Raw genomic sequence first — 27911 nt, 5'->3', positions numbered from 1 at the left:
GTGGGACACCATGGGTAAGAGAGGTGGTGGAGGACCTAAACTTGGAGACGGCCACAGAAAAGGAGCGCTCAGAGAGATAAGAGGAGAACCACTCCAGAGCAGATCCTGATAGGCCTACCCAGTCTCTCAGCCTCTCCAGTAGCAGGTGATGGTCAACAGTGTCAAAGGCTGCAGTCAGGTCCAGCAGGACCAGAACAGAACAGTCCCCTGCATCACTGTGAGTCAGAAGGTCATTAGAGACCCTAAAGCTTGGTTTATGCTTGACGCATTCACTTTCCGCGCGGTGATGCGGCTCGCGGCTGGAACGCGCTTCACAACTCGCAGCGTTTATGGTTTGTGCGGCTCGTCTCTGCGGTGAGCCAATATTCTCCCAAACTGAACGGGGCAGCATGGAGCTCTAAAGCATGCATCCAACACTACACCATAGTAGAAGTAGAAATGACTGTTTATAACATGGTATTCCAGCATTTTTAACAGCGTCCTCGTCTTTTCCGACAGTGCGAGCTATTTCTCTCCAAGAATTATTAACAGCATGTTGATCACGGTGATCTCTGAGAGCTGAATCATACAAACGTCTGTATTTACCAACCTCTGCCGTGCCGGTCCGCCATGTTTTTCCGCGTCCGACCGTCCGCGTGGTTAGAAATTTTCCGAGGTGCGCGTTGCGGAAATCTTGGGCCGTGCGGAGACGCGGTGGAGGGGCGTGGTTGTTAAAATGACGCAAAATGACGCAACTTTTCCGCGCGGAGCCGCGTGGAGCCGTGCGGACCTCGCGGACGCGTCAAGCATAAACCAACCTTAAGAAGAGCTGTTTCAGTAGAATGAGCTCTACGAAAACCTGACTGGAAGCTATCATAGATGTTATGTTCATCAAGAGCAGCTGTGAGTTGTTTAGCCACAACCTTTTCCAAGATCTTGGAGATGAAGGGAAGTTTAGAGATGGGTCTGAAGCTGCTATGGAGAGAGGGGTCGAGACTCGGTTTTTTAAGAAGCGGGTGGATTACAGCGTTCTTAAAGTAAGCAGGGACCTGACCAGAGACCAGAGAAGCATTAATTATAGAGAGCACGCTGGGACCGATGGACTGAAAAGCACTTTTAAACAAAGATGAGGGTAAGATGTGGAGGGGGCATGCAGAGGTCTTCATAGAGTTAACTAGTTTGGTTAACTCAGGCAAAGAAACAGGAGCAAAGCTATCTAGGATGATGGGCCTGGTTGGAGTCGGGAGAGGCAGCGATAAGGCTGAAGGAGAGATGCTAGATCTAACCTTATTGACTTTGTCCACAAAGAAAGACAGAAAGTTCTCACAGTCTGCAACAGAGTGGATGGAGGCTGTAGGAGAGGCAGGAGAGACGATGCTGCTGATGGTGTTAAACAGCAGGAAACCCTAGCGTCTGACTGCAGAGTTAAAGGATGTCAGAAGATCCTTTAGGTGCAGCAGATGGACGTGGAGATGGGTGTTCTTCCACAAACGCTCAAATTTTCTGCATTGGCGCTTCAGGCTGCGAAGGCTGTCATTAAACCAGGGAGTAGGGTTCACTGCAGGAACTGATCTGGTTCTGACAGGACAGATGTTGTCCAGAATGGAGAGGCAGTGCTCGTTAAACTGAGAAGTTAAGGAATCTGGGTTGTTATCAGAAGAACAGGGTGGATCAAAAGCAGCAGAAAAATTGATAGCTGTGCTCTCATTAAGAAAACGAGAACTAACCATACGGCGAGCAGGAGGTGGGGACGCAGAAACTGACAAGTTAAAGAAAATGCAATGGTGATCTGAAACGTAAACGTCCTCTGGACAAACACTGTCAGCATTTAGATTCAGGGTAAAAACAAGGTCTAGAGTGTGCCCCCTGGTGTGTGTGGGGCCAGAAACATGCTGGATAAAGCTGAAGGAGTCCATAAGGCTGGAGAAATTCATGGCAAAGTGGTCGGAGGGATCATCAACATGGATGTTAAAGTCACCAACAATCACCAGTCTGCACAGCTTCACAGTGGAGGATAGAAAGTCACTAAACTCCTGAAGGAAAGAACCCTTTGGACCAGGTGGACGATAGACCACAGCACAGTAGAACGGGTCCTTACGCCCGACTTTAATCAGCTGCAGTTCAAAGGAAGCAAAGCAACCAGAGGTTGTAGAGCTACATGGAAGATGGTCTCTGAAAACAACAGCTAGGCCTCCACCACGACCAGAACCCCGGGGCTGGCTAAGAAAAGAATAACCACTCGGGCAGAGTTCAATCAGACCAGAATAATCAGATGTTTGCTGCCAAACTTCAGTCAGAAACAGAAAATCCAGGTTTTTAGATAGAATTAGATCATTGAGCAGGAAGGTCTTATTGTTAACAGAGCGGGTGTTTAATGGAGCCATGCTGAGTGAGGTGGAGGAATCAGAAACTACAGAAACAGCTGGAGTTAGTGGACATAAATTAGCAGGGTTAGACCCACGGTGTTTATAAAAACCACTTATGGAGGGAACAGGAGGAGAAACCACTGAGGAATGAGGATAAACCGACCTTGAAAAACTTGGACGGAGAAACCGCGCTGCAACGCGGCCTGGTGGGAATGCGGAAGTGGCGCTCAGGTCACCAAACAAAGGACAAGAAGCTAGAAGATCGCGCCGATGTTTACCAGATAAACCACGCTTTAAGAGAAGTCTTATTCTCACCTGGATTACTGCTCGTTTACCTCTTTTCCTCCGACGTTTTCCCGGGACCGGACAAACATAGTTAGAGGTGCGCAGCTCGGGACCGTAGTTTGGCTCTGGGCCAGTGCGCCACTCAGGTAAACAAACAGGATGGAACATCCTCGTTGCATCTTGGGCGATCGTGAACGAACGGAAGGACAAAAGAGTCTGGCGATCATGGGAGATGGTAGCAGGGACACTACTGAAGAGGATCGCAGACAGGAGCAAGGTGGAAAAGAGGTGGTTAGTGGAGAAAAGTTTGAAAAAGTGGCCGGTGACTGCAGCTAAGCCAAGCACAGGCGCCATCTTGTTGCCGATCGGAAATGATCCAGGGCAAACATCTACAGTCGGTCCTCTGAGATAACAGACGTTTATCAACATAGCCGTCTTAGTGAAACGAGAACTTGCACAGATAGGTTGATCTGGATTTGACACCATCGCCCTGTCACACTAAACCAGAGGAAAACAGAGGCATGGCACCTGTTTCTGCAGCGTTGATGTCGTTATTTTCCATCAATTTGGTCGAGGACAAGATGCAGAATAAAACAGACATGGGTTCAATGGAAACTAAAAGGTGGTTTGTAATTTAAAAAAGCAATTTCTTGTAATTTTGTGTTTCGGTGAAAAATGCCAGAAAGCTGCAGGCATACGTTCTTTGTCTTTAAGATTAGCTACATAAACTTCAATATCAAATGAAAGGTTTGATGAATGAAATGGATTTCTTTCTTTACATTAAATTTTCTCAGCAAGTGATGTGGATCAGACAATCAAGGAAGACTTACCTCAGTGCCAAAAGCAGGGTATGTTAGCGGTCTGAATAACTCGAGCTTCAGCCTGTCTGATCAAATCAGCTCATCTGCACTGAGATGCATTAGGCTTCAAATCCACATCAGTTTTTAATGTTCCCCAGAAGCTACGTTGCACATGTCCACACATCTTAAAGGAGAGGGCTCGTACGGCCGCTCTACCTCAAGTTTGAAACTAGACAGTCAAGATCCTCAAAATGTTGCTCTAAGCTAAAAAGATCAGGCTTTGATTTTTGAAAACACTAAAGCATGGTTTGTAGATGTGGCATAAATCTGCTCAAGGAAAAGGACTTTTCTTTAACAGAATAAAAGTATGCTTTTGTCTGAACAGCCGTTTAAGCTTAGGATTTACGTTTGAAGGGTTTGAGTAGATTCCATAAAAGCATATTTATGAAGGCAATTCAAGGACCATAAAAATAACATTTTGCACTAAATGGCCTCATTACCATCACTCAGGACACTAAAATGATAACAATTGCATGAAGCCATGATTTATTTCATATAATTTCAAAGATAAAGTCTTACTTGTCAAATCTGCAGCTATTTATCGTTCGTTTATGTCCGCTTGTCCAGGTCTGAGTCGTAAGGGCAGCAGCCATCAAACCGGCTCAAAGCATCCTCTCCCCAGCAACCTCAATCAGCACCAGCAGGGGTACCATAAGCCCCTTTCACATCTAGGTCAGTACGGGCCAGTTCGGGAAGGGAATCTGTTTTCAAATCTGGGTCATATGTTCGTATTCCACTCTGAGGTGACTTTTTTCAATCAATTCCCCTCTGGGATTAATAAAGTTTTTTTTGAATAGAATTTAATTTAGACTCTGCCTCTGAGGTCCAGCAGGGACTTAGGTGACACTATAAACTGATTGGCCGGCTGAAATTCATGCCTACCGCCTCTGATTGGCGAGAAGGTCCAGCCGCATGCGCGATTCTTTTTCTTTCTAGTTGCTGTCAAGTACACATCTCTGTCTGTAGCACGGAGCTCCTGATCCAGCATGGTGGCAGACAGTGGAAAGTGTGAAGAGAGCAGTGTGTGTGTGTGTGCGTGCGTGCGTGCGTGCGTGTGTGTGTGCGTGCGTGCGTGCGTGCGTGTGTGTGTGTGTGTGTGTGTGTGTGTGGCCCTAACGCTGTCCCCTGTCCTCTGCTGAAGCAGCGGTTATGAGGACACGCACAGCAGCAACAGTAAGAGAGAACAGGAAGCAAATTAATAAAATAATGTGGCCCAGAGCCTCCAAAAGCAACACAGACCACACCCGCCTTTGTTTATCTGATTCAGGAGGACACCACGGCATTACCCACGCATCTTTTGCACGTGCTCTGGGATTCCTGCATTCCCGAGAAGTGCTTGGGAACCATGTGAGCAAAAACTGCTTGTATGAGACCAAACTGACATGATCCACCCACGACCATACTGACCCAGATGTGTAAGTGACTTTATGACCTTTTTACGCTATGGTCAGCTTGGCCAGGTATGATCAGCCCCTATATGGCACATTTACACCGGCTGTGAAAGCAGTGATGGAGCCAGTCTGATGTCCATGCCTAGGATGGCAGAACACACCTCAGTAAACAGCAGCTACACTGTCACATTGCTGAATCTGCAATGCCAGAAATGCAATTTGGAAGCGTAAATTGGAGTGACGATACCAGCTCTATCAAACTAGCTCACTAAGGCATCTTTAGCATTTCTTCACCACACATTAACAAACAGTACCTCTTAGGTTCCAATGTGCACTTAATCTGATTGATGCAAGTCAATAATTCAAGAACTGTAGCTAATAAAATAGCTGTAATTTATGATTTTTTGTATTACTTAATTACACTCACAGCAGCTCTCTTCCTGTTATATATCTACAGCAGGTGTAGCATGTCAAATGTCGCTGAAAATCCAAAGGGCTTTGCGACGCACCTGGCATGCAGCTGGCTAACAAAGAGTGGAGTCTGATGACTCAATCGGCTGAGGAAGTGACTGATGAGGATCACTCAGCAGGAGCGGCTGGAGGTCAACGGAACAGATTATCAGGCTGTTTCAAGCCTCGACTCACTGGAGATGATTCATGTCATCTCAAAGACATGCTGGTGCTAAAACTGCTAATGTTGCGCACACAGACGGAAACAAAGTCAATTGCAAAAAAAAAGTGGGGGTATACCTGAGGTACTCACTGCTGTAGAGTAAGGGTTCATGTTGCCGGAATTTTCAGCCCAGCAGCCACATCCATAATGCGCAGCCTGAGGGTAGAAAAACAGCTGATTTTACGTTAATTAGCTTAAATGCTCAGCTAAGAATGACAGATTTACAGTAAAATATCTAAAAGTGAATAAAGATGAATGAATGAAAAGTTATCATCATTTCGCCCTTATTACCAGCATCCTTGAACCAGTCACTGCTGTATGTTTCTATTAGGGTGAGATTTCACTAACAATAGGTGAAAGTTAATCCATTTGCTCTCTTTGGCCCCAAAGTGAAGCCATTTTCTACTTGCGCTACCTTTAAGGGAAACCCAGGGCTCTTTGTGGCTGACTCAGAGAAAGAGATTTTCCACATCTGCCATTAAACAAAAGGGCTCAGTACAACGGAGGCCACGTTCATTTAGACGATCTCTATTAGGGTTTATTAGTATTATTATATCCAGCTAGGGCAATTCTGAGATTGTACAACAAAAGGAGAAACAAACGGGACTGGAACAGAAAGCAGGGACGCTCTAGTAGTAACAGCTGTTTGCTGAAAGCTACAAGCTGCTGTGTTCAGTTTTCTCCTAAGTGGATTGATCGCTCAACTTTAGTTGACCAGAGGGCATTAAAACTTTAAAGCACACAGCGCATTACATTCAGACTGATGCAAAAGCATCAAAGTTCTTTTATTATACATACAGAAGACACATTGGAGCTATTTTTTATTGTTCTCTTGGAATAATCTATAGACAAATAACATATCTGTGAGGTCAGTTGCAACAAAAAAAACTATGCGTGTGTGTGTGTGTGTGTGTGTGTGTGTGTGTATACAGGGTTTTTCCTGGCTCAAACTGAGGCAGAGGTGGTACCACCCTGACCATGCGACAGCACATGCATACTCTTTGCATTCAACTGCCTCACTTCTTTAATGGCAAAATATTATAAAAGGCTCAATAATTTGCATTAGATTCGTGTTTAGTTCCCTTTTTCCCGTCTGATATTCATAGTTAAAATATTTTTAAATATTTGACCTACATTTCAGTAACATTTTAGGATTGTATTAATAACACTCATCTTAATCAAAATAACACAAAAACATATCCAGTAAAATATAATGCTTTTCATTAACATGCACTTGTAATGGAAATGGTAATAACATTTAATTTCTGCTGCTAACAATGTAATGGCGGCATGTCTATTTTGTATGGGTTGGGGGGGGGGGGGGGAGGGGGAGGCGTCTGTGTTGCCTTGGCCCCCAAAATGCCTTGAAACGGCCCTGGGTGTGAGACTGAGATTTGAAGGTAATCTGAATTGTATCAGATGAATAAATATTACATTTGTATAACTTATTGTTTAATACAGGTAAAATGTGTAGTGGAGATAAATCTACCAACATTTGACTTTCAAGCCTTGTTTTCTTGTTTGTATTTAACTATTTTCCTCTCTCTCTCTCTCTCTCTCTCTCTCTCTCTATATATATATATATATATATATATATATATATATATCTGTGCCCCGATAGCCATGACAAAATTAGGGCCAAAGAAGTTTATCTCCTTTATGCTGAACAAATTATCATTTTTTGTTTGTTTGTTTTTGTTTGTTTGTTTTTTATTATTGAACTGTGCATAACATATTTGCACATTTTAGTACAGAATGTACAAGGAACATGCACCATGGAAAAAAATATGTGGTTCAAAAAAACACACAAATATAGGAGGAACAAAAGAGAAGGAAGAAACGGGTGCAAGGGATGTTTTGTGAATTTAAAGTCCTCAACCAACTTACAGTTTTACAGCATTAGTCCAATCCATACATGTCAACGATAAAAAAAATAAGGCCAGCGATCTTTATTAAAGAGAGGAAATAGCCAATAGGTCTTAAATGTAAGTATCTGTGGATGAAAAACTTACAGTAAAGAATTAATTACGGATCATTTTATTTTGTAAGAGCCGAAAAATTAAATAGGGAATAAGGCATAAAGATCTTCCCATAGTATGAGCAAATGTACAATGAAAAATAAATGTTCAGTGGTTTCAATTACTTAATGAGACATTTTGTATGATCTAAATTAAAGATATTTTTTAATCAGAAGAGGGATATATTTCGTTAATCATAAGTGAACTGCAATCGCCTTTTGTGTTGTGAAAAAATCAAGAATTGAGAATACTTATATTTAACTTTTTATTAGGGAAAATGGAGGAGTTATTGTATTTGAAGAGAATTGGTAGGCAATAACTCATGAATCAAAATATGTCTGATTGTGATAGGGTGTTGTTTTGTTCATTTTAAAAGATATTATGTACATTAATAAAAATACGCTGGAAGCACGAGGTTTACATTACTTATTAAGTTATAAGACATCACAAAGTCTGAGGGATTGCTTTGATGAGCTTACTGCCTTGTGTGATTCACATTGAATCTAGAAAAGAAAGTTTGAAATACTATAATTTCTGTGTAACTCAAATTTATAACATAACCACATTCTTTTCACAAGCCTGTTATTATTTATTTACATGCAATGGCATGTAGGGGTATTGTGAGGACTAAAATATGTTTGTAAATCATTTCCTATAATAGCCTATAATACTTGTTGATGGAAAGCGTTTAAATAAGTTGAAATGCCTTTTAAGGTTTAAATCAGCCGACTGACACACGGCCTTTTCACTTCCAAGTTGTTTAAAATTTACTGCAATACCCATTTTAAGCCGGAAGATGGCTTTATGTGCCCCGATTGCAATGACAATATGAGAAAACTAACAGTTATCTCTTTTTATTCCACAATCCACGTTGGTAGCAGTAGTCAAATTATTTCAAAAATTCAAAACTGCTCTGGCGCTCTCCATCTGCCTCTGGTGCTCCACCTGCAGCCTGACTCCGTACTGGAGGCCGGTGACCCAACGCCGGGTCTTCAACCCGGAAGTGTCAGTGGATCTGCCACTAGAGCTGCCACGGATTCGTCTGGGGGAGCAATAAAAATGATGGAAAAATTAAATGCATTAATGCTTCTGATTGCATTACTGTATATGCAAGGAGTGACTGGGAAATGTATTTGTAAACCACTCGAAATATTTCAAATTTTTTCGTTGCCTTGTTTGTTTTGGTTTTGTTAATAAAGTAAAAAAATAAAAGTTGGCACGATGAGGCCGATGATATGATAAGTGCTGCAATTATTGTGTTATCCGTAGTGGCAGCTCTGTCTGGCAAGGAGATGACACTCCGATCTGCCAGAGGTGCCGCTCCAGGCTGGTAGAGCCAACCATTTCTCTGGCAGGTGCCACTGTAAGCCGTGGCAGCTGTGGCACCACTAAAAGTCGTGGCAGCAGTGGCAGGGGCCGTGGCAGCTGTGGCAGGTGCCACTAAAAGTCGTGGCAGCAGTGGCGGGGTCCATGGCAGCTGTGGCAGGTGCCACTAAAAGTCGTGGCAGCAGTGGCAGGGGCCATGGCAGCTGTGGCAGGTGCCACTAAAAGCCGTGGCACCACCCGGAAGTGTTGGGGGCTGCCACCGGAACTGCCACTCGCGCTGCCGCTGCCACAAATCGCTTCTACTGTCTCTCCTTGAGAATGAAACGTGCGCCAGACGCAGCGGGGACACCAACGATCAGCGCTCTGCGTCCTCTCCACTCCACAGAATCCCACTACGCTGAGAGTCCATAAATATTGTAATATAGGTAGAAACTAGATCTTTTCCTGACAGATATCTAGCCCCATAACTCGATCCCTGCTCCCGGATGAAAAACCGGACATCTTGATCAATGTAGGAAACCCTCCCGGACAGAGAGTGAAAAGTGGACATGTCCGGGGGAAAGAGGACGTATGGTCAGCCTACAATAGCATCAACCATAAATATGTACCAACTAGCGAGAAAAGCAATTTTTGATCTTTTTTTTCTGCAGCGGTTTTAGCGCTTTTCGGTGCACCGCTGCTGATACAGCGCCCCTGTAGTGGCACAGCACTGCAACTGCAGTTACAATAACATCCATATCGCTGGGGGCAGAGTGAAATCAGGCTGGGGCGGCACAAAAACAGCTGGAGGCGGCCGCCACGCAAATTTGAATGCAGGAACAGCCCTGTGTGTATATATACATATATATATATATATTTACACATATACATATACGGCCTAGGTATAAAAACCCACCAACAACATGACCAAACAGAGAAGTTAAACTTAAGTTTCGTTAAGGTGATGTCTCACAGATTCTGAAAGAGGGTCCACATATAGCCCTTTATAATTACATTGTTCCAAAGAAAATGAATAAAATTATATACAGAATATAATAATTTTCCATGGAATGCCCTAATTTCTCTCATGATGGTGCAAAATGTACCTGATTTAGCTCTTAAACAAAAGCATCATCAGTTCTCACAGACAGATAATCTGGACAGAGAAACAGCTGCAGAATTGATCCACAAGCATCTAAACAGAAAACTGCACTTTCTATTAAGAAAACTGGCACTAAGGACCTGAGATGACAAATAAAAAAAGACTGTTCAAAGCTGAAATATTAAAGTAAAGACAAAAACCAAGACAAATGAGAGCCTCGGTCTCTACCTGGCCAATCCTGCCGGGGTGTTTCATAGCAAGGCCTCCGCTGGACACAGCTGCAGCGACGTTCCCTTCCAAGTCCACCACCACAGCTCCCACCGTGTCCAGGCACCCTGAGCCATTTCCCTACGTTGCATTGAGAAAAATAGTCACAAGTTGTACACGAGAGCAGCTATCAAGTGCATGTTTGAGCAACACAGAAAAGAACAACAAACATTCTGAAGCAAAAATGTTTTAACAAAAGAAGAAAATTGTTCTTTCTGGCTGTTCATCTTTTATAAAAAGCTTTAATTCCAGCTGGCTCTGAAGTTTGCATTGGAGGTGGTTTGTGAACCATCGTGAGTCAGACTGAATGATAAATACGATTCTAGATGTTAAGCTGGAGTCATGATGCATGATCAGAATTCCACTTGTGCAGCAAACTAAAGAACTTGATTAAAACTTGGACTGAAAAAGCAAAATGGAATGGCAGGGGGGTGGGGGGTGGTGCAAGAATGTTTCTCATCAATCTTCTAAGCTTGGGAAACCTAAAATAGATAAATAAGGCACAAAAAACACAACTTTATTTGTGTCTCTCCACACAACAAACAGAAAAACACGATGACTATAAATAATGTGAATAAGGGAACGTCTTTAAAATGAAATAGGATTCAGAATTTGTTAAAAATCTTAACTTTGCACCACCGGGACACAGGTGTCCAGGCTGAACTGAGAGGAATGGAAAAGATTTCATCGCTTGGCAACAAGACAAAGGTTTAAAAAGAACATTGTGAATAAAATTAAAACCAGACTGCTGAAACGGTTTTCCTGAACCCAACCGGTAATAGCTAGTTAGAATAAAACAAGGTCATTCTCAGTTTAACTATTAATTAACTAGCAAATGGAAATATACGGAATTAGATTAAACATTTCAGATTTATTTTTTTCTAATGAATGTAAGAGCTTCAGAGGATGCTTAAAGGTGTGGCTGACTGAAAAAACATTTTTTAAAGTTAAAGTCACATTAGTCATCACACACTGCATTTGATCCATCCGCGTGGGAGCGGTGAGCTGCAGCTGTGGGAACTATTTGGTGGTTTAACCCCCGATCCAACCCCTTAAAGCAGAGTGTCAAGCAGGGGGGAATTGGGTCCCATTTTTAAAGTCTTTTGTATGACCCTACCGGGATCCGATCTCCCAGTCCCAGAGCAGACACTCTACCACTAGGCCACTCAGAAGGTTTAATTATTATTTCTGATTATAATTAGTCCCTGTGAGTTTTTCACAAGGAACCTCACCTCGATGCCTTGGTCCCACCCCAGTTGCCTAGGAGATACGCAATCAGGAGCCGCCAAGGCGTATGCCAATTCTTATGTGCTACCTAGGCATCTGTTTTTAGTTTGTTAGCAGTTTAGCTAGGGTGCCTTGTAACCTAGCCACAGTATTTTCAAAAGGATGGCGGATCAGGAGCCGGTAGCAGCTACTTCGGGGGCAAATTTCCTGTTTAAATGTAAGTCAACTAATTGTAGCCATGAACGTAGTTTTAGGAAGGGACATGTTATGGGGACATCTTAATCATCAGCAGAGTTTTAACCTGAATAGTAGAGATGTATGAAAATATAGATATGGCAATATATCATGATATATTTTCCTGAGATATTATATCGATGGTAAAAAAAACTGTGCATTGAATTTTTGGAAGAATTTACATGCAAACATTTGTGCATTTATTTTTTCTTTTGGTGCAATTGAAATGCCGACTGCTAGTTGACAGCAGTGTGCAATGGGTTTTGTTTCCACCCTTGAAATATGAATCCCTCTATTATGGTTCAGATACCTCATGTTTAACATGTTACTTATCAGTTTGGACTGAACCACAGGCCATTTTTCAGAGATTTTCTTGAAAAAGACATACCCAAAGTGAATCGAGTATATCTCATAAACTACAAGGTTTATTTGAGCTGTTTTGGTATCAGAATAAAGGTGAGACTCTAAAGTTTACTCTAAAATTCTAAAAAGCATCACTGACACGGATTTCTTTTCTTTTTCGGAACTGCGCTGCTCTGGGTGGCTGCATGTTGGAGTAGCTCTGTTGACTATATGTAAGTTTTGCCGTTTCTTGGGTATTTTTTCTTCTAGTTTCTCAAGAAAAACAGTATTTTTTGGACACTTTACTTTTCTGTTTCTGGTGCTGTGAAGTTTGGAGGATTTGTACTGCAATTTTTTTTTTTTTTTTAGCTTTTTTCACTTTTTGAGCATTTGTTATGATGTGTAACCATGGCAACAAGCTGGTTTACAATTGGGAGCAGCTGATTAACATTGGAAAGGCTGAAATAATACCTCAACTGAAGCCATAAATCCCAAATGAGCTAAAACACAAGAAGCGTGGGTGCAGAGCGGGAGCAAAACGGAGACAGAGAAAGAGGAAATTCAAACCATCTCTTCCATCTATCGTAATGGGCGATGTGAGATCACTGGCCAACCAGATGGAGGAACTCCAAGCCCTTTCAAGGACTCAGCCAGTGTCGGCAGTTTTGGAACCGCTGGAGGAGATGATGCAAAGAAGGATTCTCCAGAGAATCAAGAACATGATGGACAACCCTGAGCATTCTCTTCACAAGACTGTCCGACAACGGAAGAGTGTCTTCAGTCAGAGGCTTCTTCAGTTTGGCTGCAACACTGACCGCTACTGGAGATCCTTCCTGCCAACAGCCACTGTAATATACAACAACTCTTTGATGACTTGATTATTATTATTATTCTGAGCTACTACAGCAATCAGCTTCCCTCTGGGATTAATAAAGTATTTTTGAATTTGAATTGAATTGAATTTGAATTGAATTGCACCCATTTCTTCGCTTAATGCTAATTCACATAATTCCTACACATAGTACATGCAGGTACTCACAGTGCTAGGTTTCTTTTTGTTTATTAATTTGCATTAGACGCCATTTTGTTGTGTCTACATTGAAGTGCCCTGTGCTGTGCTCTCTCTCCTCTGCTGAGTTTTGTCAATGATCCTGCTTCCTGGGAGTGGACCTATGACTCGTCATCGGATTCTCCTCCTGCTTGGTGTTCCGGCTCGTAGGACCTGGACATCCATTTGTGCATGACTGCTGGGATACTTCGCTCGCTGGGACCTGACCTGCCTGCTGCTCTTTCCTGTGCAGGATCACGATAAGTGCAATTACAAAGATCAAAATACTATTTTGGAAGTATTCCCGACCCGTGGATATATAAAGTTTTGTTCCTGCTTCAAATTGTTTCTTCTACAGGGATATCTTGATAATCTGCTGACTTGTGTGCTTCCCGAGGAGTATGCGAGACTGTTCTTCGGAGTGGGGTTCGTACCTCACCACTTTTGGCCTCTTCCTGGGGAGTTGCACCCTGCTCTATCATCAGAGTCCTTCAAGACTCTGGTTTGTTCAATGTCAGGTGGTCTCTGGACGGACCACCGTGCCCTTGAAAAGGGGGGTATGTAACGTGATGAAGGTGCTATTCCACCAAAGGTTATTTACCCTCTCTCCACAGATGCCTCTGACACAGTACTAATCTGCATGAGACTGCCTCAAGGTCATGCATTTGCTTCTAAACTGCTTCCTTTCCAGCTCAAGAGAAGAATGAAGAAAAAGGACTCTTTCCTTTTAAAAAATCAAAGAACTCTATTTTTAATAAAGCTAATCAAACAAATGTTAGTCAGTAATATAATGTTGACCAATCCGTGAAATAACAATGTTATGATTAATATGCTTTAATAAGTAATATGACTTTAATCTAGCTGCACTAGACATTTTGACTACACGTAATGTAAACGCATGACACATTGCTTTCACTGATCCAATCAGAACCTTCCTTTCTGAAGCGTGGCATAGTCTCTGTGGTGTTTATAAATCTGCCAACTTTGATTCGACCATCCAGATCCAGATTACAAAACATCCAGATTAATAAAACCAGTCCCACGACATCTTAGTTCAGTTCTCATCAGTTCTCAAGGGTTCACAGGAGTTCTCTGGAGCTCTCTGCAGTTCACCGCATGCTAAGCGAAGTATCGGACCGGCCACCCGGACTTCCTTTTTAAGCAAAGAACCAACAAGCTGGATAAAATCTGCTGCATTTTTCCAACCAAGAAGCAGTTCCTTTCAGAATAAAAGCTGAACTCACTGACCCAAGGGGGTCCATCTGACGCTGTGAACCAACTGTCGCTTTTTACCTGGAGACAATCCAAAGACTAGTCTGTCGTACTGCTGACGCTGTTTCATCGGCTCCAGTACCAAAGGGGGGTTCGAGGACCTGGCAGTCTGGATCTGTAAGGAGGTCTCATCCTAAGGGTATGTGTAGAGCGACAAATATGGTGTCGAATGTGTTTATGAAACTCCGATCATAACTCCGATCATAGCTAAAAGCAAAACATCACAACATCATTCAGACTTGCTTCTCCGGATACGATAGTTCTGATTACAACATCACTCACACATACACCATTCATCTCACGTCTCATTCACACCAGATCCATTCATCACTTAGAGTTAGAGTAAGTCTTGTTTAAAATTCTTTAAAATTGTTTAGAAATAAATCTTCTTAAACGTTTTAAAGGTGACTCGCTCTTCTCTTGTCTCTCAGTTAATACAAGTGTTACATAATCCCTGCAATAAAAAGTTCCAATCTTCTGGTTAAAATAACCCAACGGTCCGTAAGATTGATTTCATATTTACTATGGAACCCTATGTTTTACGGTTCCTTAATTAGATGTAAATTAACCCTTTACACTAAATTGCAACAAATTCTTCTATTTAAAGAGAATCACGGCAAACCAAATGTCACTTTGCTCCACATTTTAGGATGACAACTCTTGCATCGTAATATTGTAACTAAAGTCTGTTACTTGATTATTCACTTTGCTGGTTAGTCAGCAACAGATTTCTCTAGCTACTTATTATTGTTTTCACATCATCACTTCATTATTCTGAAGGAAAAATAAACCAAACTACAATGGGTGGACCTAATATGTTGTCATATGCTGGCATGTTGGAGTCAAAAACCAACAAAAAATCTTTTTATAATGAAATTCTGCCTTAAAACAGTAGGGAAGAGATTATAGATGTTCAATATTGGCTTTTTTTTTTTTTACAGATATCTGATATACCGATGCGGTCAAATCTGAATTTCTGACACCAAACCAATACCAACGCCCCTTCTTATTAAAAAATAATCATTTTAGGCAACTAATATCAAACATCTTCTATCATTTATACTTAAACTTTAAACATTATCTGAGAAAAAAAATGACAAATACTTCAATTTAATTTAGGCCAGTTGTGCCCAACAAACAAAAACTAAACCTCAGATCTGTTATATTTTGACATTTTGTCCGTTCTGTGAACCAGTTACTGCTCTCAGTTCCCAGAACTCGGCTGAGGACACGAGGGGACCGGGCGTTCTCGGTGGCAAGTCCAAGACTATGGAATGCCCTTCCCTTAACCATTCAGCTTCTCCATCAGTAGAGGTTAAAGACCTATTTGTATGATCTGGCTTTTAACTCTATGGGTTAGCTGTTGCTGTTATGTTTACATGCTTTTATGCTGTTATGCATTTATTGTTGGGGTATTTTTTTCATGTTTTTTTTCTGGTTTTACGTTTTTATTTTTATTGTACAGCACTTTGGTGGCATGTTTCATACCTGTAAGGTGCTTTATAAATAAAGGTGATTGATTGATTTTAAGTGAGACAAGTAGCTGAAGAGTTTGATGCCTAATTTGTGCGTGATATTTAAAGATTTAGTTATTAAAAGAGTAATAATTGATACAATAATATTAAATATTGAATCTTAATGCTGATTTCAGCCGATAATAATGGTAGGCCACTAATATTAGATATCCCTGGAAATAATTGATGATAGAACATTTATTGCTGTAAAACTATTTACACATCAATTTACACAAAAAACTCACATTTTCACTTGATTGTCGTCTTTTCTTAGTCCGATTTTGTCCTGGGACCGTTCCCTCCGCCAGCTCCATCTTCCGTTTGTTCCTTTTGTAGGCAGACAAACTGAACCCTGGGTTACATTCATATAAAATGGCAAATGTCTTATAAAACAAACAAATGGATTTCTTATGCTTTTAAATCTACACTGACTTGTAGCCATTTTCTCTGAAGGACACGGAGGTATTCCATGGCTGACTGCCCAATCGTGAGCTCCTGGCCCCACTAGAAAGCTGAAAAATAATACAATATATACAAGAGGGACGCAGTGACAAGCCCAATGCTGATGATGAGCCATGATGGTTACCAAGGTGGTATTCTCCCAGCTGATAGCTTCCCTTTCTGTGCTTCGTTCAGCAGACAGTTGGCAACCAGGACTGGGTTCTTAATGCCTGTGGGGAAAGTAAACAGACAGAGAAGACAGTTCATGCCCTGTCATGGCGTTACAGCAAAAAACAAAGCAAAGCGCCAGGATCAAGATATGTTACTTGAATTATTTGGCCAATTTAGTAAAGAAAAGAGCTGTGACAGCAGGTCGGAGCCATTAAAAGTACAAACCTGTCAGTTTTTCGTAGACAGAATACAATGTTGACGTTTTGAAAAAACTATAATGTGAAAATATGCTGAATTCTTTATTTGACACGTACGCATTCATCCCCAAGTAAGTCAAATAATGTGGGAAAAATATGGCTGACATCTTGCAGACAAGTGATCATGAAAACTATATTTTGTCTTTGGATTAAATATTAAATGCTTCCTGTCAACTCTAATGTGTTGTTGGCAATAACTAGCAAGTGAAGGAATAAAAATTCTTCTGTTAAAAGCTCTCTGGGAAATTCTACAGCTTATTCTGAGCTATAAATATAGAAAAGGGAACTATTTCATTGTTCTGACAACAGGAACTCACCACTGATAGATCCCACTGCACCAAAGTGCAGCGACTTTCCATCCATGATGCTTGCATCACATTCAATTTCTCCTGACAAATTAAGGTTGGAGCCCAGGCCAGCGTTTGTAAAGGGAGAGTCCTGAGAACAATGGAAATAAGCAGAATAAAGCAGCACTTAAAAAAGTCAACGAAATCATGATTTTTTTTTTTAAGTCTAGTTAAAATGTCATTTTATCGACTATTATATTGTTATAATACTGTTTTAATTCATTCATTTTCCTTACTGGGACCAAAACAATCATAAGAAAAAAGCTCAAAACAAAGAAAACCTATTTGATCAACTAAAGGTCAAAAGGTTAAGTTAAACTATTTCGACCAGAAACACATCAGCAGTGCAACTTTTTTCTGTAACACAACAGCACAAAGATTCTGGACTTGTACAAAAGTGTCACTGACATTTTAAAAGGCTGGTGGGTTAATTATACTCTGCTCTTTTTTTTCTTATGTTAATCTGTTTATGATTTTATGACTTAGTTTTGTTTTGTTTTGATCTATGTGAAGCACTTTGTGATTCGATGTCTGTGATAAATGCTAAATAAATAAAATGTACTTACTTACTTTTATATGTGTGATGCTAATATCCATTTGTGAATCTAACATGAAGGTTTTGCTTCTTATTTAGTTCTTGTTGAGCATCTTTTTGATGAATTTTTAGCTCATAGCAAAATAGGCACGTTTGCAAATTAATCTGATGATTCACCACAGCTTTGGCTAGAAAAATGTCCATTTCTTCTTAAGACTTAATGTTGTGGCCCAACGAGTCTGGTTCTAACAGTTACATTTCACAGCATCTCTAGAAAATAATCTCAAGAGTTGAGCCATCAATATCCATCCTCACTATTGTCCCAGACAAATATTTACCCCCACCAAAAGATTCTTGACCAATAATAACAGAGAACTCTGCTGCTGTGTCCCTGGGCAAGACACTCAACCCAGCTTGACTGCTCGTGGTGGCGCCTGTGCTAAGCAGCCTTGCTTCTGTCAGTGTGCCCCAGGGCAGCTGTGGCTACATCACACCAGGGTGTGAATGTGTGCGTGCGTGCGTGCGTGCGTGCGTGCGTGTGTGTGTGTGTGTGGATGAATGATACACTGTAGTGTAAAGCTCTTTGAAGACCTCTGACTCTGAAAGGCGCTATACAAGTACGGGTCATTTATAACATCGTCTACTTCTTATGTGCTTCAATGCAACAGGATGGCAGCATTAGATAATTATCTATAAACTTCTGTTGGCTCATGCCTTTCAAGAAGCTTTACACACAATTTTCCAAGGTTTTGTTTGACCAAAACACAAAATGACCAATAGAAAATTATCTAAAAGGTCTCAGTCACTCTTTTTTTCCCCTTCAATAAATCTGCTGGTCTTTAGTAAAAGTTACTACCTTTTGAGTTGTTTTTTGTGGAAAAAGTTCTGGATCTCCTGTTTCAGGGGGTAGACGTTTTTCAGAAGTGTGGGGGGTGTCAGAAAATGGCAGGATTACAACTTTTCCTTGTTAATATTCATGATATGCAAAAGTCTTGCCTCTGATTGGCTAACACAACTCTTTCGCTGCCTTTGTTACAAAAACTCAACATACTGTAAAATATCAAAAGTAGACATGGAAGGAAAAAAGTCATGATCTGAGGCACTTCGAAATATAATTCATTGCAATATAAGCCGACGCGTTTCTGTCGCATGCGACCTTCTTCAGGTACTCTAAAATATATTTTCTTTGGTAAAAACTACAACATTTAAGTTTGAAAGCCTTTCTAAATAGGTTTTTTAGAGCAGCTTTTACATTATTGGGTGTGATTCAGGAACAGCGTACCTCGAGTTCAACCAGAGCTGCAGTCACTGCTTCCACTGCAAGTGCTCCAGCTCTCAGTTGGTCCACAGCCTAAAGAGAACAACGACACAGTTAGATAACCCTCGTGTTAAAACAAATACAAGGTTTTTGGCCTTTGCGCAACTTCATTAATATTGTTCTTCATAAGAATCAGATTAACTTTCATACAATCATAATACTCTTCAGCACAATTACACAAAACTGAGTTATCCTGCTTGGACAAGAAACAGTAATGTTCCTGAAACTCAACTTACTTGGTTTTCTTTAAAGAGCAAGTCACCCCCTACCAGAGTCTAACTCCACTCCCACTTCATGTTTGAAAAATGCAACAAATGCTGTTGCCTAGCAGACCGAGAGGGCGGAGCCGCTAACAAATACACACACACACACAAGCTCACGACAGCATTGTGACATCATAATGTACCAGTTTACATCATAGCATACCTCTTAGCCAATAGCGGTGGCAGATTTAAATTCAAATGCAGTGCAGAGTTTTTACCTGACAACGGCACAACACTGCCAGTTTTAGGCAGAATATTTAAAATTTAACCAAGATGCACTGAAGTGCCAAATTATTGATGACACATGTCTGCAGTACGATTATACACACACTTATATAGTTTATCAGCAAAAAAAGAGTTGATTTGGGGGTGACTTGCTCTTTAACTTAATAAAGGAAAGAGAAAGTGACGACACTATGATTTCTAGATATAAGTGTCAAAACTCAGGGGCAACAGTGCCTCAGGGATTGACCGTGTAACTGGTGGGTTGAAGGTTCAAACCCAGGCCATGCAGTCATGTCAGCCTGATGGTGGTAATTTCCCTCTGGGATTAACAAAGTATGTTTGAATTTGAATCAGAGGGACCGGTGGTGCCTGTGCCCAGCAGCTTTGCATCTGTCAGTGTGCCCCAGGGCAGCTGTGACTGCCATGTAGCTCATCATCATCAGTGTGTGAATGGAGGAATGATTAACTGCGGCGTGAAGTGCTTTGGAGTCCTCTGACTCAGACAGACGAAGGTCATTTATCATCAAAACTCTAACAGTTAACTGTCTAAAATAAGGTTCAGAGCATTAACAGAAAAATAGACTGATTAGACTTTTCTGAATCAAACATTTCTTCTTTTTTTCCTTAAAACATTTTAAGGAGGGAGAAGAAAAGTGCTGATTTGTGTGGAAAATATTTTAGTTAAAAAAATTTCATGTATTTATTGCAATTAATATTTTTAATAGTAGGAAAAAAAACTTTTGTATCTGTTGATAAAGAAAAATAACAAGATCTGCCAAACTGGAATCAGTGATTGACTCCAGTTGAGTGTACAGCGGGGAGTACAGTCAGTAAAGACCTGCCTCCATCTAAAAGGCTAGGTTACCCGGAGTTATCTCTGTAGTTTTGCTGCTATAGGCTTAGACTGCTGGAGGACACACTGACCAATTTCCAACATTTTACTACTTTCTTCTACCACTACCATCTAATTTCATTATTTTCTGCTATTTCAGCTGTTAACTTTATTTTCTCTCCAAGTGTTTTTCTCATCAGAAGAAGCTACAACGATGTTCTGCTTGACATGGAATGTGCTACTACTAGTTCACCTGTTGAATTAATTATACATTCACTAAGATAAAGACAATAAAGTTGATCTCTTACTAAATAGAATATGTACTAAGAAATTACAATGTAGCCATAGAAACACTACTTGGTATGCTGTGTGTGTGTGTGTGTGTGCGTGCGTGCGTGCGTGCGTGCGTGCGTGCGTGCGTGCGAGTGTGTGTGTGTGTGTGTGTGTGTGTGCGTGCGTGCGTGCGTGCGTGCGTGTGTGTGTGTGTGAGTGTGTGTGTGTGTGTGTGTGTTAGGGATGTGAATCTTAGAGCAACTCATGATTTGATTCGATTCCGATTCTCGGGGTGCCGATTCGATTCAGAATCGATTCTCTATTCTCTATTTAAACTGATTCACAACCAGTGTTAATAGTGTCAGCTCCAGGATGAACTACTCTGTTGTGCAAGTTAGTTAAAGCTATGGGACATTTTTATTTGACTTTAAACTGGTCGTGCTCCAAAAATGCAGATTTACACTGTAAATTAAAGTGATTCTAAAACTGTAAACAGAAACAATCTTTTGACCAAAAGGCAACATTTATTTTTGCTTACCTTGTAAAATATAACTAATCTGCAGTTACCCAACAGTAGCTCTGAAAGTAATACGGTCAAATACTTTTCAAGTATTTGTAGAAACAAGTTACATGAGTAATCCTGAGTACTCACTTATCAACTTAGAAAATAAATATGAGAATAACTCAAATTTCTGAGTATGATAAGAGGACACTTGCATGTCATTTTTATCAGCAGATTCAAACATAAATCATCAGTTTATGGGAGCACAAAAGTAAACAGAGTACTGACTCTCCTAACAAAGATCAAAAAAGTGCATCTCAAACCTGTAACGTGCCAAATATTTCAGTTCTTGGAATCGAATCTGAATCTTTGTGAATCGATTCGGAATCTTTATAAATAAGAATCCCAATTCAGACTTGAAATTGATTTTTTTTTAGCACCTGTAGTGTGTGTGTGTGTGTGTGTGTGTGTGTGTGTGTGCGTGTGTGTGCGCCTGCTCTGTCTTCTCCATCCCCAGTGAGTCCTGGAGGATGGCTGCTTATACTGAGCCAGGATCCTCTGGAGGTTTCTTCCTGTTAAAAGGGAGTTTTCCTCTCCACTGTCGCTACGTGCTTGCTTAGTAAGAGGATTGCTGTAAAGCAAGGGTGGGGAGCCCTGGTCAACCGAGGGCCGCTACCCAGCATATTTTAGTTTCAACCCTGCATCATCACACCTGATTTCAATCAGCAGGTGATTAACAGGCTTCTGCAGAGCTTGATGAGTTGCTGAACAGGTGAATCAACCACTGAATCAGAAGTGTTGGAGCAAAGACGTGCAGGATACCAGCCCTCGAGGACCAGGGTTCCCCACCCCTTCTGTAAAGCCTCTGACACTAGTCAGTGACTCGATGCAATCTGCTGGGTTCTTTATATAGGAAACTTTTTACTGACTGGTTTAATGAACTGACCTGTGTTGGAATGTTTAGTGTGTGAAGTGCCTTGAGACGACTCTTGTTGTGATTTGGCGCTATATGAATAAACTCCAGTTGAATTGAATTGACCGTAACGGTAACTGTTTTGCACTTTACATAAAAATTTAGACACATATGAGCAGATGAAACTAAACAAAAAAAGGATGACATTATGCCGTATACCGTACAAAACTCTGTAAAATAAAGCTTTTCTAAAGAAAAAAATAATGAATAATGCAAATGAATTCCTGAAAATTCCTTGCTTTGGAAAAACAAAGACTTTTCCAGTAAGAGAAAACCTGAAATACTTCATAATATAAAAGATGAATGCAGCCAAAGTAAAGTTCTGGAACCACAAAGAAAAGATATGGAAGATCAGCTGAAATCTGACGCTCCTCATCGACCTCCAATCAGCTTGAGTAAAACCAAAAAAAGAGCTTGTATCTAATTTTTGTACTAAGCATCAATCCAAAATACACAAATATATGCTAAACACTCCTAGTACCAAAGACGGCTGTTTAACAAAGAGTAATAGAGTAAACTCACTCGCTGGCAGGCTCTTTTACAAACATGCTTGTACTCCTTGGCCTTAGACTCAGAGTGATATCCTGCACCTAAAAGCAAATCATTGGCAAAAATGTTTGACCATTAATTTAAACAACAGAATCTCACAATTAATGACATCAAGGGCTGAGAAGCACTTAGGTATTTTTCTAAAATGGATCTAGAAATGTTACCCAAACCAAGTGAATCCCAGACAGCTTAAGCACAATGAGAAACTGATATGTTGTTGGCTGTAAAATCTATGTAAATATTTATTTAATACTGCATAAGAAAATATACGACAGCTAATGTGAATATTTGTGAAGGTGCTATTAGTGCTAAACTCAACATGCAGGTTTTAGAGCAACTGATGCTTCCATATAGACACATGGTCTCACAGTAAAGGTTACATATCCAATGTCATCTTGCAGTTCAGACTCTTAAAATAAGCTAAGGAGCAAAAATCCTTCAGCAAATATAAAACAACCAACTTTCAAAAACAGGCAACATGGATCAACATCTAGCTTCTGCTCAGATGGTCTTGTCTGGGATGGTCAGACATACCTGCGTGTACTAAAACAAATCCTCCCACACATTTTGGGCTGCCGCTCTCGTTTGACTCCTGTTTTAGGGACGAGGAGTTGGTCATCAGAGAGGAAGGTGGCTGTTCTTCAGCATAACTGATTAGACTTTCCATAACCCCTGCATAACTTGACAAGCCGATCACTGCCTGTCACGCAGTCGTGGGGAAATCATTGTCCTGGCAAACCTGTGAGAGAAGTAGTGAATACCACTGGAGTTTAAATCCTAACAATGATCAACAATTTCAGAAGAACAAAAAACAGCTTTTTGCAATTCATCTTTTTAATAAACACCGCAATAATGAATTTAAATGTTCCATCCACCCTAATTGTTGGTGATGAAGCAGAGATGTTGCATCAAGCTGTATCTGTTTTATCAAGCTCCGGTTTCCCACGTACACACATTAGATTACCAGTAATCGAGGTGAGTACTCTTTTTTAATTTTAGATTTTTTTTTACCAGGAAAAATAAAAATATCTCAGCACAAGAATGCTATGAGATGACAAGTCAGCTGTATGCATTTGACAATGGTTCAGGCTCACTTTCCAACTGAACACAAAGGAAAGCCCTTTTATAGGAATCAGAATAACGTAACTGTTATTTTAAAATAAACAAATAGTGTCTCAGTGACTCGTGTCTCTGCATGGATGGGCTCAGTAACAGATACACAAAAACAAGCCATTGAAACCACAGCTCTTCAGCTTTGTATACAAATATGTGCAAAGACAAGATGTGCAAAACATGTCCACATTCAAACCTTAATGTGTAGCCGTGCACTGGATAAAACCAACAGGAAAGTTACAATCCTAAAAGAAAAGTATTTAACGGGCAAATTGATTCAATCCACAACTCTAAACGTTATATTTAGGCTATTTAAACCCAGTTATGTAGAAAACACAGGTGATATTAAATTTGTCTCTAACTATGTCTTAAATCTATTAGAACCCCCTGATCCTCAAATTAAAAGCTGAACGTTAACAGGAATTTTCGCGAGAAGACTAATTCATTTTTATGTACATCAATAAATGATTAATAATATCAGAATAACGTTTATTGGTTGTGCTACGTGTCCGTTTGATTAATGAAACTCATTCAAAACCAAGTAATTTCAACTAGCTTTAGCTTGTTAGCCACCAGGTCGCTAGCACAACAGCAAAACCGTCATAACTCACAGTCTTCCTTCTTCTCATTTCAGCGACACAACTCTTTTTGTCCATTATGTTAGCGGACATGGGCCGAAAAGCTAAGAATAGCTGCTAAACCTGACATTTTTTACTTAAAACAAACTTTACGGTCACTTTCTCGACACTGTGCGGTCTACAGCTGTCAGCTAAAGGACACGAAAATACTTCCGGGTCGAGACGCTCGTTGCTAAGGAAGTGAGTCCTGCAAACAACCAAGACACGTGGAGGAGGAAACAGGAGCATGTTCACAGCAAGTTTTAGTAACACGATGATTAAATGAAGAAAAAAATGGTAAAATTCCTAAACTACAATACAATTAAGCCTTCGACTTTCACGCAACAAGCGTTGTGGGAGGAAGATCATAAAGCGCCTCTCAAGATAAAAATAACGAGGCGCTTCACAAAAAACAAAACAATTTAAAATTTGAAAAGAATTAAAAAAGATTCATAATACGTTTATATGATAAAATATATATTAAATTGTGATTAAAACATGTTAGGAAAGGGAGAGAGAAAAAGAAAGGGAAATCGGTAGATCGCAGGAGGGATAGGTGGGGAGAGCAGAACAAGGAGAGGGTGATGACTAAGGTCATGCAAAAGCCAGTTGGAACAGGTGAGGGTTAGGGAGAAGAAGGAGACTAGTGAGTCCACTGATCTGTCACCTTTGGTCTTTAGCCTGGTGCGCTGCACAAGCAGTAGGCTTTGATCACTGGACCTCAGGGACCTGCTGGGGGTGTAGGGATTGAGAAGATCACCAATGTGAGATGGTGCTGCAAAGAAACAATTTATTTCATTATCATATTTTGTACATCCTGTTTTTTCTTTGAAACACTAAGACAAAAAAATCTATTAAAGTAAAACAAATCTCTAATTGTCCCTAAACTAAACATCATAATTCTCTTAGCTGTTTTTTTTTAAATGCCACATAGTTTTGCTGCATTAATTCTTCCCATAACAAACGTGAAACCTAACTGTGCGACTTTACAGTACATTTTTCCTAATCATCTTAGAACCCATAGGATGTATTGGTCTGATGATGCAACTTCATCCTAAATTCTTGGAGAACAGGATCCTTCTGTTTTAAGATAGGAAAGATCACTATCTGTCCCTGGAGGTCCAAAGTGTGAAAGTGGATCTGTGTTTTTTAACTCCTTTTTACTTTCACTAGAGCATTTTAAGCCTTAAAGGAGAAGGAGCCTGAGAGCCCCAGCTTCTATCATAATGCACAGTGTTTGCTTTGGATCAAGTCAGGAGAGATGAAAGAGAGCTGTTGACCAATTAATGTAAAGAGGTCTGAAGCCAGGGTGCCAAGGAGGGGCCAACAAGCCTTCAGGGGGTAGCATTAGTGTTGCATACCATCAGATCTCTGTGGAAACTTCTTCAAACCGTTGTTGACGGTGTGCAGAGAGAAGCTGCTGGTCTATCCAGCTTTAGGTGATGACCACACAGGCTGCAGGCGTGATTAATATGTCGTCCATCCACTTCTCTGACACTTCTACACTTTTTGGGAGCCAAAGTAAGTATAAAAGGCTCTCCATGCATCTTTAAAATAAATCAAACACCTCTCATGAGATTGAAACGATTAAAATACGAGACAACTCACATCTAAAATGATTTATTGTGCAGATGTGCAGCATGGAGGATGCAACATATCCTTATCATGCATAATATTCCTAAAGAACCGGAGTTATTCGACTGCATGTCTACATTGTACATCTGAACATCCATCCACGCTAAATCCACTGAACTTGAGTTCACCCAACGATCAAGAAGAACCTCCCGCTGCTTGGAGCAGGCAGAGGGAAGGAGCGCTCCGCTGTGAGGAGGCGTGCTAGATGGGGGTTTTATTAAATGAAGGAAAATAAACAGAGGGGAGAAGTTGCTACATATTTTTGCCAAAGCTGGAACCCACAGGAATTCTGAAGGAAAAGAATCCTCACAGTGTGGTGCTTTTTTAATCCAACCTCAAACCCGTTGTGATGCTGCAGACTAAACAACGTACCACTCTGCAAATCAACACATTCACGGGTGCAGCGCTGTGTCGTCACTTGACAATCTGTCCTTGTGGCCAAAATGTGATTAAAAAGATTCCAGAAACATTCATGAGAAGCTTAAATTTAAGTTTTGAATGAAATTCTTGTCAGAGGAGCTGATTATGTTGGAATCTGGTCTGGATCAAAAGCAGTCAGGACCTTTTTTGTGTGTTTTGCAAAGTAGAAGGTGAGCTTGCACATGTACAGTGCTGCAGGTTTGAGCCAAATTAGGTTTGGACACACAAGAAAACAAGTTCATGAGCATGTAGGATCATTTCTGAATGTGAGGTGCTGTGAGTACATCTGTGGAACAGATGAGCAGAACAGGCCACACAAAGTGAACCATGTGCACAGATAAAAGCTTGATTAAGAGATTTTGAAAACTAGCTAAACGTGTTTCCATCGTAACACAATGTCATTTATTGTTTTTGTTTTTTAAATATTGACTAAATTCCGTTAAAAGGTTATAAAACGGTTTAAATGAAGGCAGTTGCACATTTAGGCTCATGCTAGCTCTGATGGAGTGAACTAATCCTGTTCAGCACTAATTTCCTTAGCGATCAATGGTGTTCAGTATGCAGCTTGTTGATGTAATGCTTACAAAGAAAACAAATATAAAAACCGGCAAAATGGGTTTAGAAACAAAAACATTAGGTTATAGTGCATCACTAAATCCGAGACCATGGTCTTGAGTCGGAAAAAGGTAGAACGCCTTCTCCGTGTCAGAGACAAGGTCCTGCCTCAAGTTAAAGTCCCATTAGTCATCGTCACACACTGCTGAAATTCCATCTCTACGTCGTTTGACCCATCCCGGTGGGGAGTGGTCAGCTGCAGCAGTGGCTGCACTCGGGAACTATTTGGTGGTTTAACCCTCTAAAGGTGAGCGTCAAGCAGGGAGGCACTGGGTTTTTTACGGCTTTGGTATGAACCAACCAGGATTTGAACCCTGATCTCCCAGTCCCAGGGTGGACACGCATACCACTTGGCTACTGAGAAGGTAAGGGAGTGGAGGAGTTTATGTACCTCAGGGTCTTGTTCATGAATCAGAGAAAGCTAGAGCACAAGATCGATAGATGGAATGGTGCTGCGTCTGCAGTGATGCAGGCGTTGTACCGATCTGTCGTGGTGGAGAGAGAGCTGAGCTGGAAGGCAAAGCTCTCAATTTACTGTTTGATCTACGTTCCTACCCTTATCTATGGTCATGAGCTTTGAGTAGTGACTGAAAGAACAAGATCAAGGTTAAAAGAGGCCAAAATGAGTTTTCTCTGGGCTCTCCCTTAAATACAGGGTGAGAAGCTTGGCCATGCAGGAGGGGCTTGGAGTAGACCTGCTGCACCTCCACGTCGAGAAGAGCCAGTGGCTCGAGTGATGCCTCCTGGACGCCTCCCTGGTGAGGTTTTCTGGACACGTCCAACTGTGAGGAGACCTAAAGGAAGACCCAGAAAATGCTGGAGGGACTTTCTCAGCTGGCAGGGAATGCCTTGGTATTCCCCGGAGGAGCTGGCCCAAGTGGCTGGGGAGAGGGAAGTCTGGGCCTCTCGCCTTAGGCTGCTGTCCTTGTGACCCGACCCCAG

The 27911-nt window shown here is 41.0% G+C and overlaps 1 protein-coding gene across 5 annotated transcripts in view; it reads right to left on the bottom strand.

Annotated features, from left to right (window-relative positions):
* tasp1 (taspase, threonine aspartase, 1) overlaps positions 1–24483 on the bottom strand; it is an 86489-nt gene extending 62006 nt beyond the window's left edge. For 3 of the 5 annotated variants that reach the window (XR_008565632.2, XM_070542129.1, XM_015944003.3), the window contains exons 1-10: positions 24294–24483; positions 23104–23308; positions 22543–22610; positions 18917–18985; positions 17070–17190; positions 16470–16554; positions 16316–16395; positions 16129–16235; positions 10208–10327; positions 5632–5728 (exon numbers count right to left, since the gene is read on the bottom strand). Coding sequence is in view for 4 of the 5 variants with exons in the window: in XM_070542129.1 (XP_070398230.1) it covers positions 5632–5728; positions 10208–10327; positions 16129–16235; positions 16316–16395; positions 16470–16554; positions 17070–17190; positions 18917–18985; positions 22543–22610; positions 23104–23236 (880 nt within the window). In the remaining variant the exon portion in view is untranslated. The remainder of the gene's footprint in view (positions 1–5631; positions 5729–10207; positions 10328–16128; positions 16236–16315; positions 16396–16469; positions 16555–17069; positions 17191–18916; positions 18986–22542; positions 22611–23103; positions 23309–24293) is intronic. The other 2 variants (XM_070542130.1, XM_015944004.3) reach the window with 1 other exon arrangement.
* Between the last annotated feature and the right edge of the window lie 3428 nt (positions 24484–27911).

This window comes from Nothobranchius furzeri, chromosome 12, assembly GCF_043380555.1.
Source record: "Nothobranchius furzeri strain GRZ-AD chromosome 12, NfurGRZ-RIMD1, whole genome shotgun sequence".
Classification (NCBI taxonomy): Eukaryota; Metazoa; Chordata; class Actinopteri; order Cyprinodontiformes; family Nothobranchiidae; genus Nothobranchius; species Nothobranchius furzeri.
Note: the sequence above shows the minus strand (reverse complement) of the source record. Positions and strands in the feature narration are given on the sequence as shown.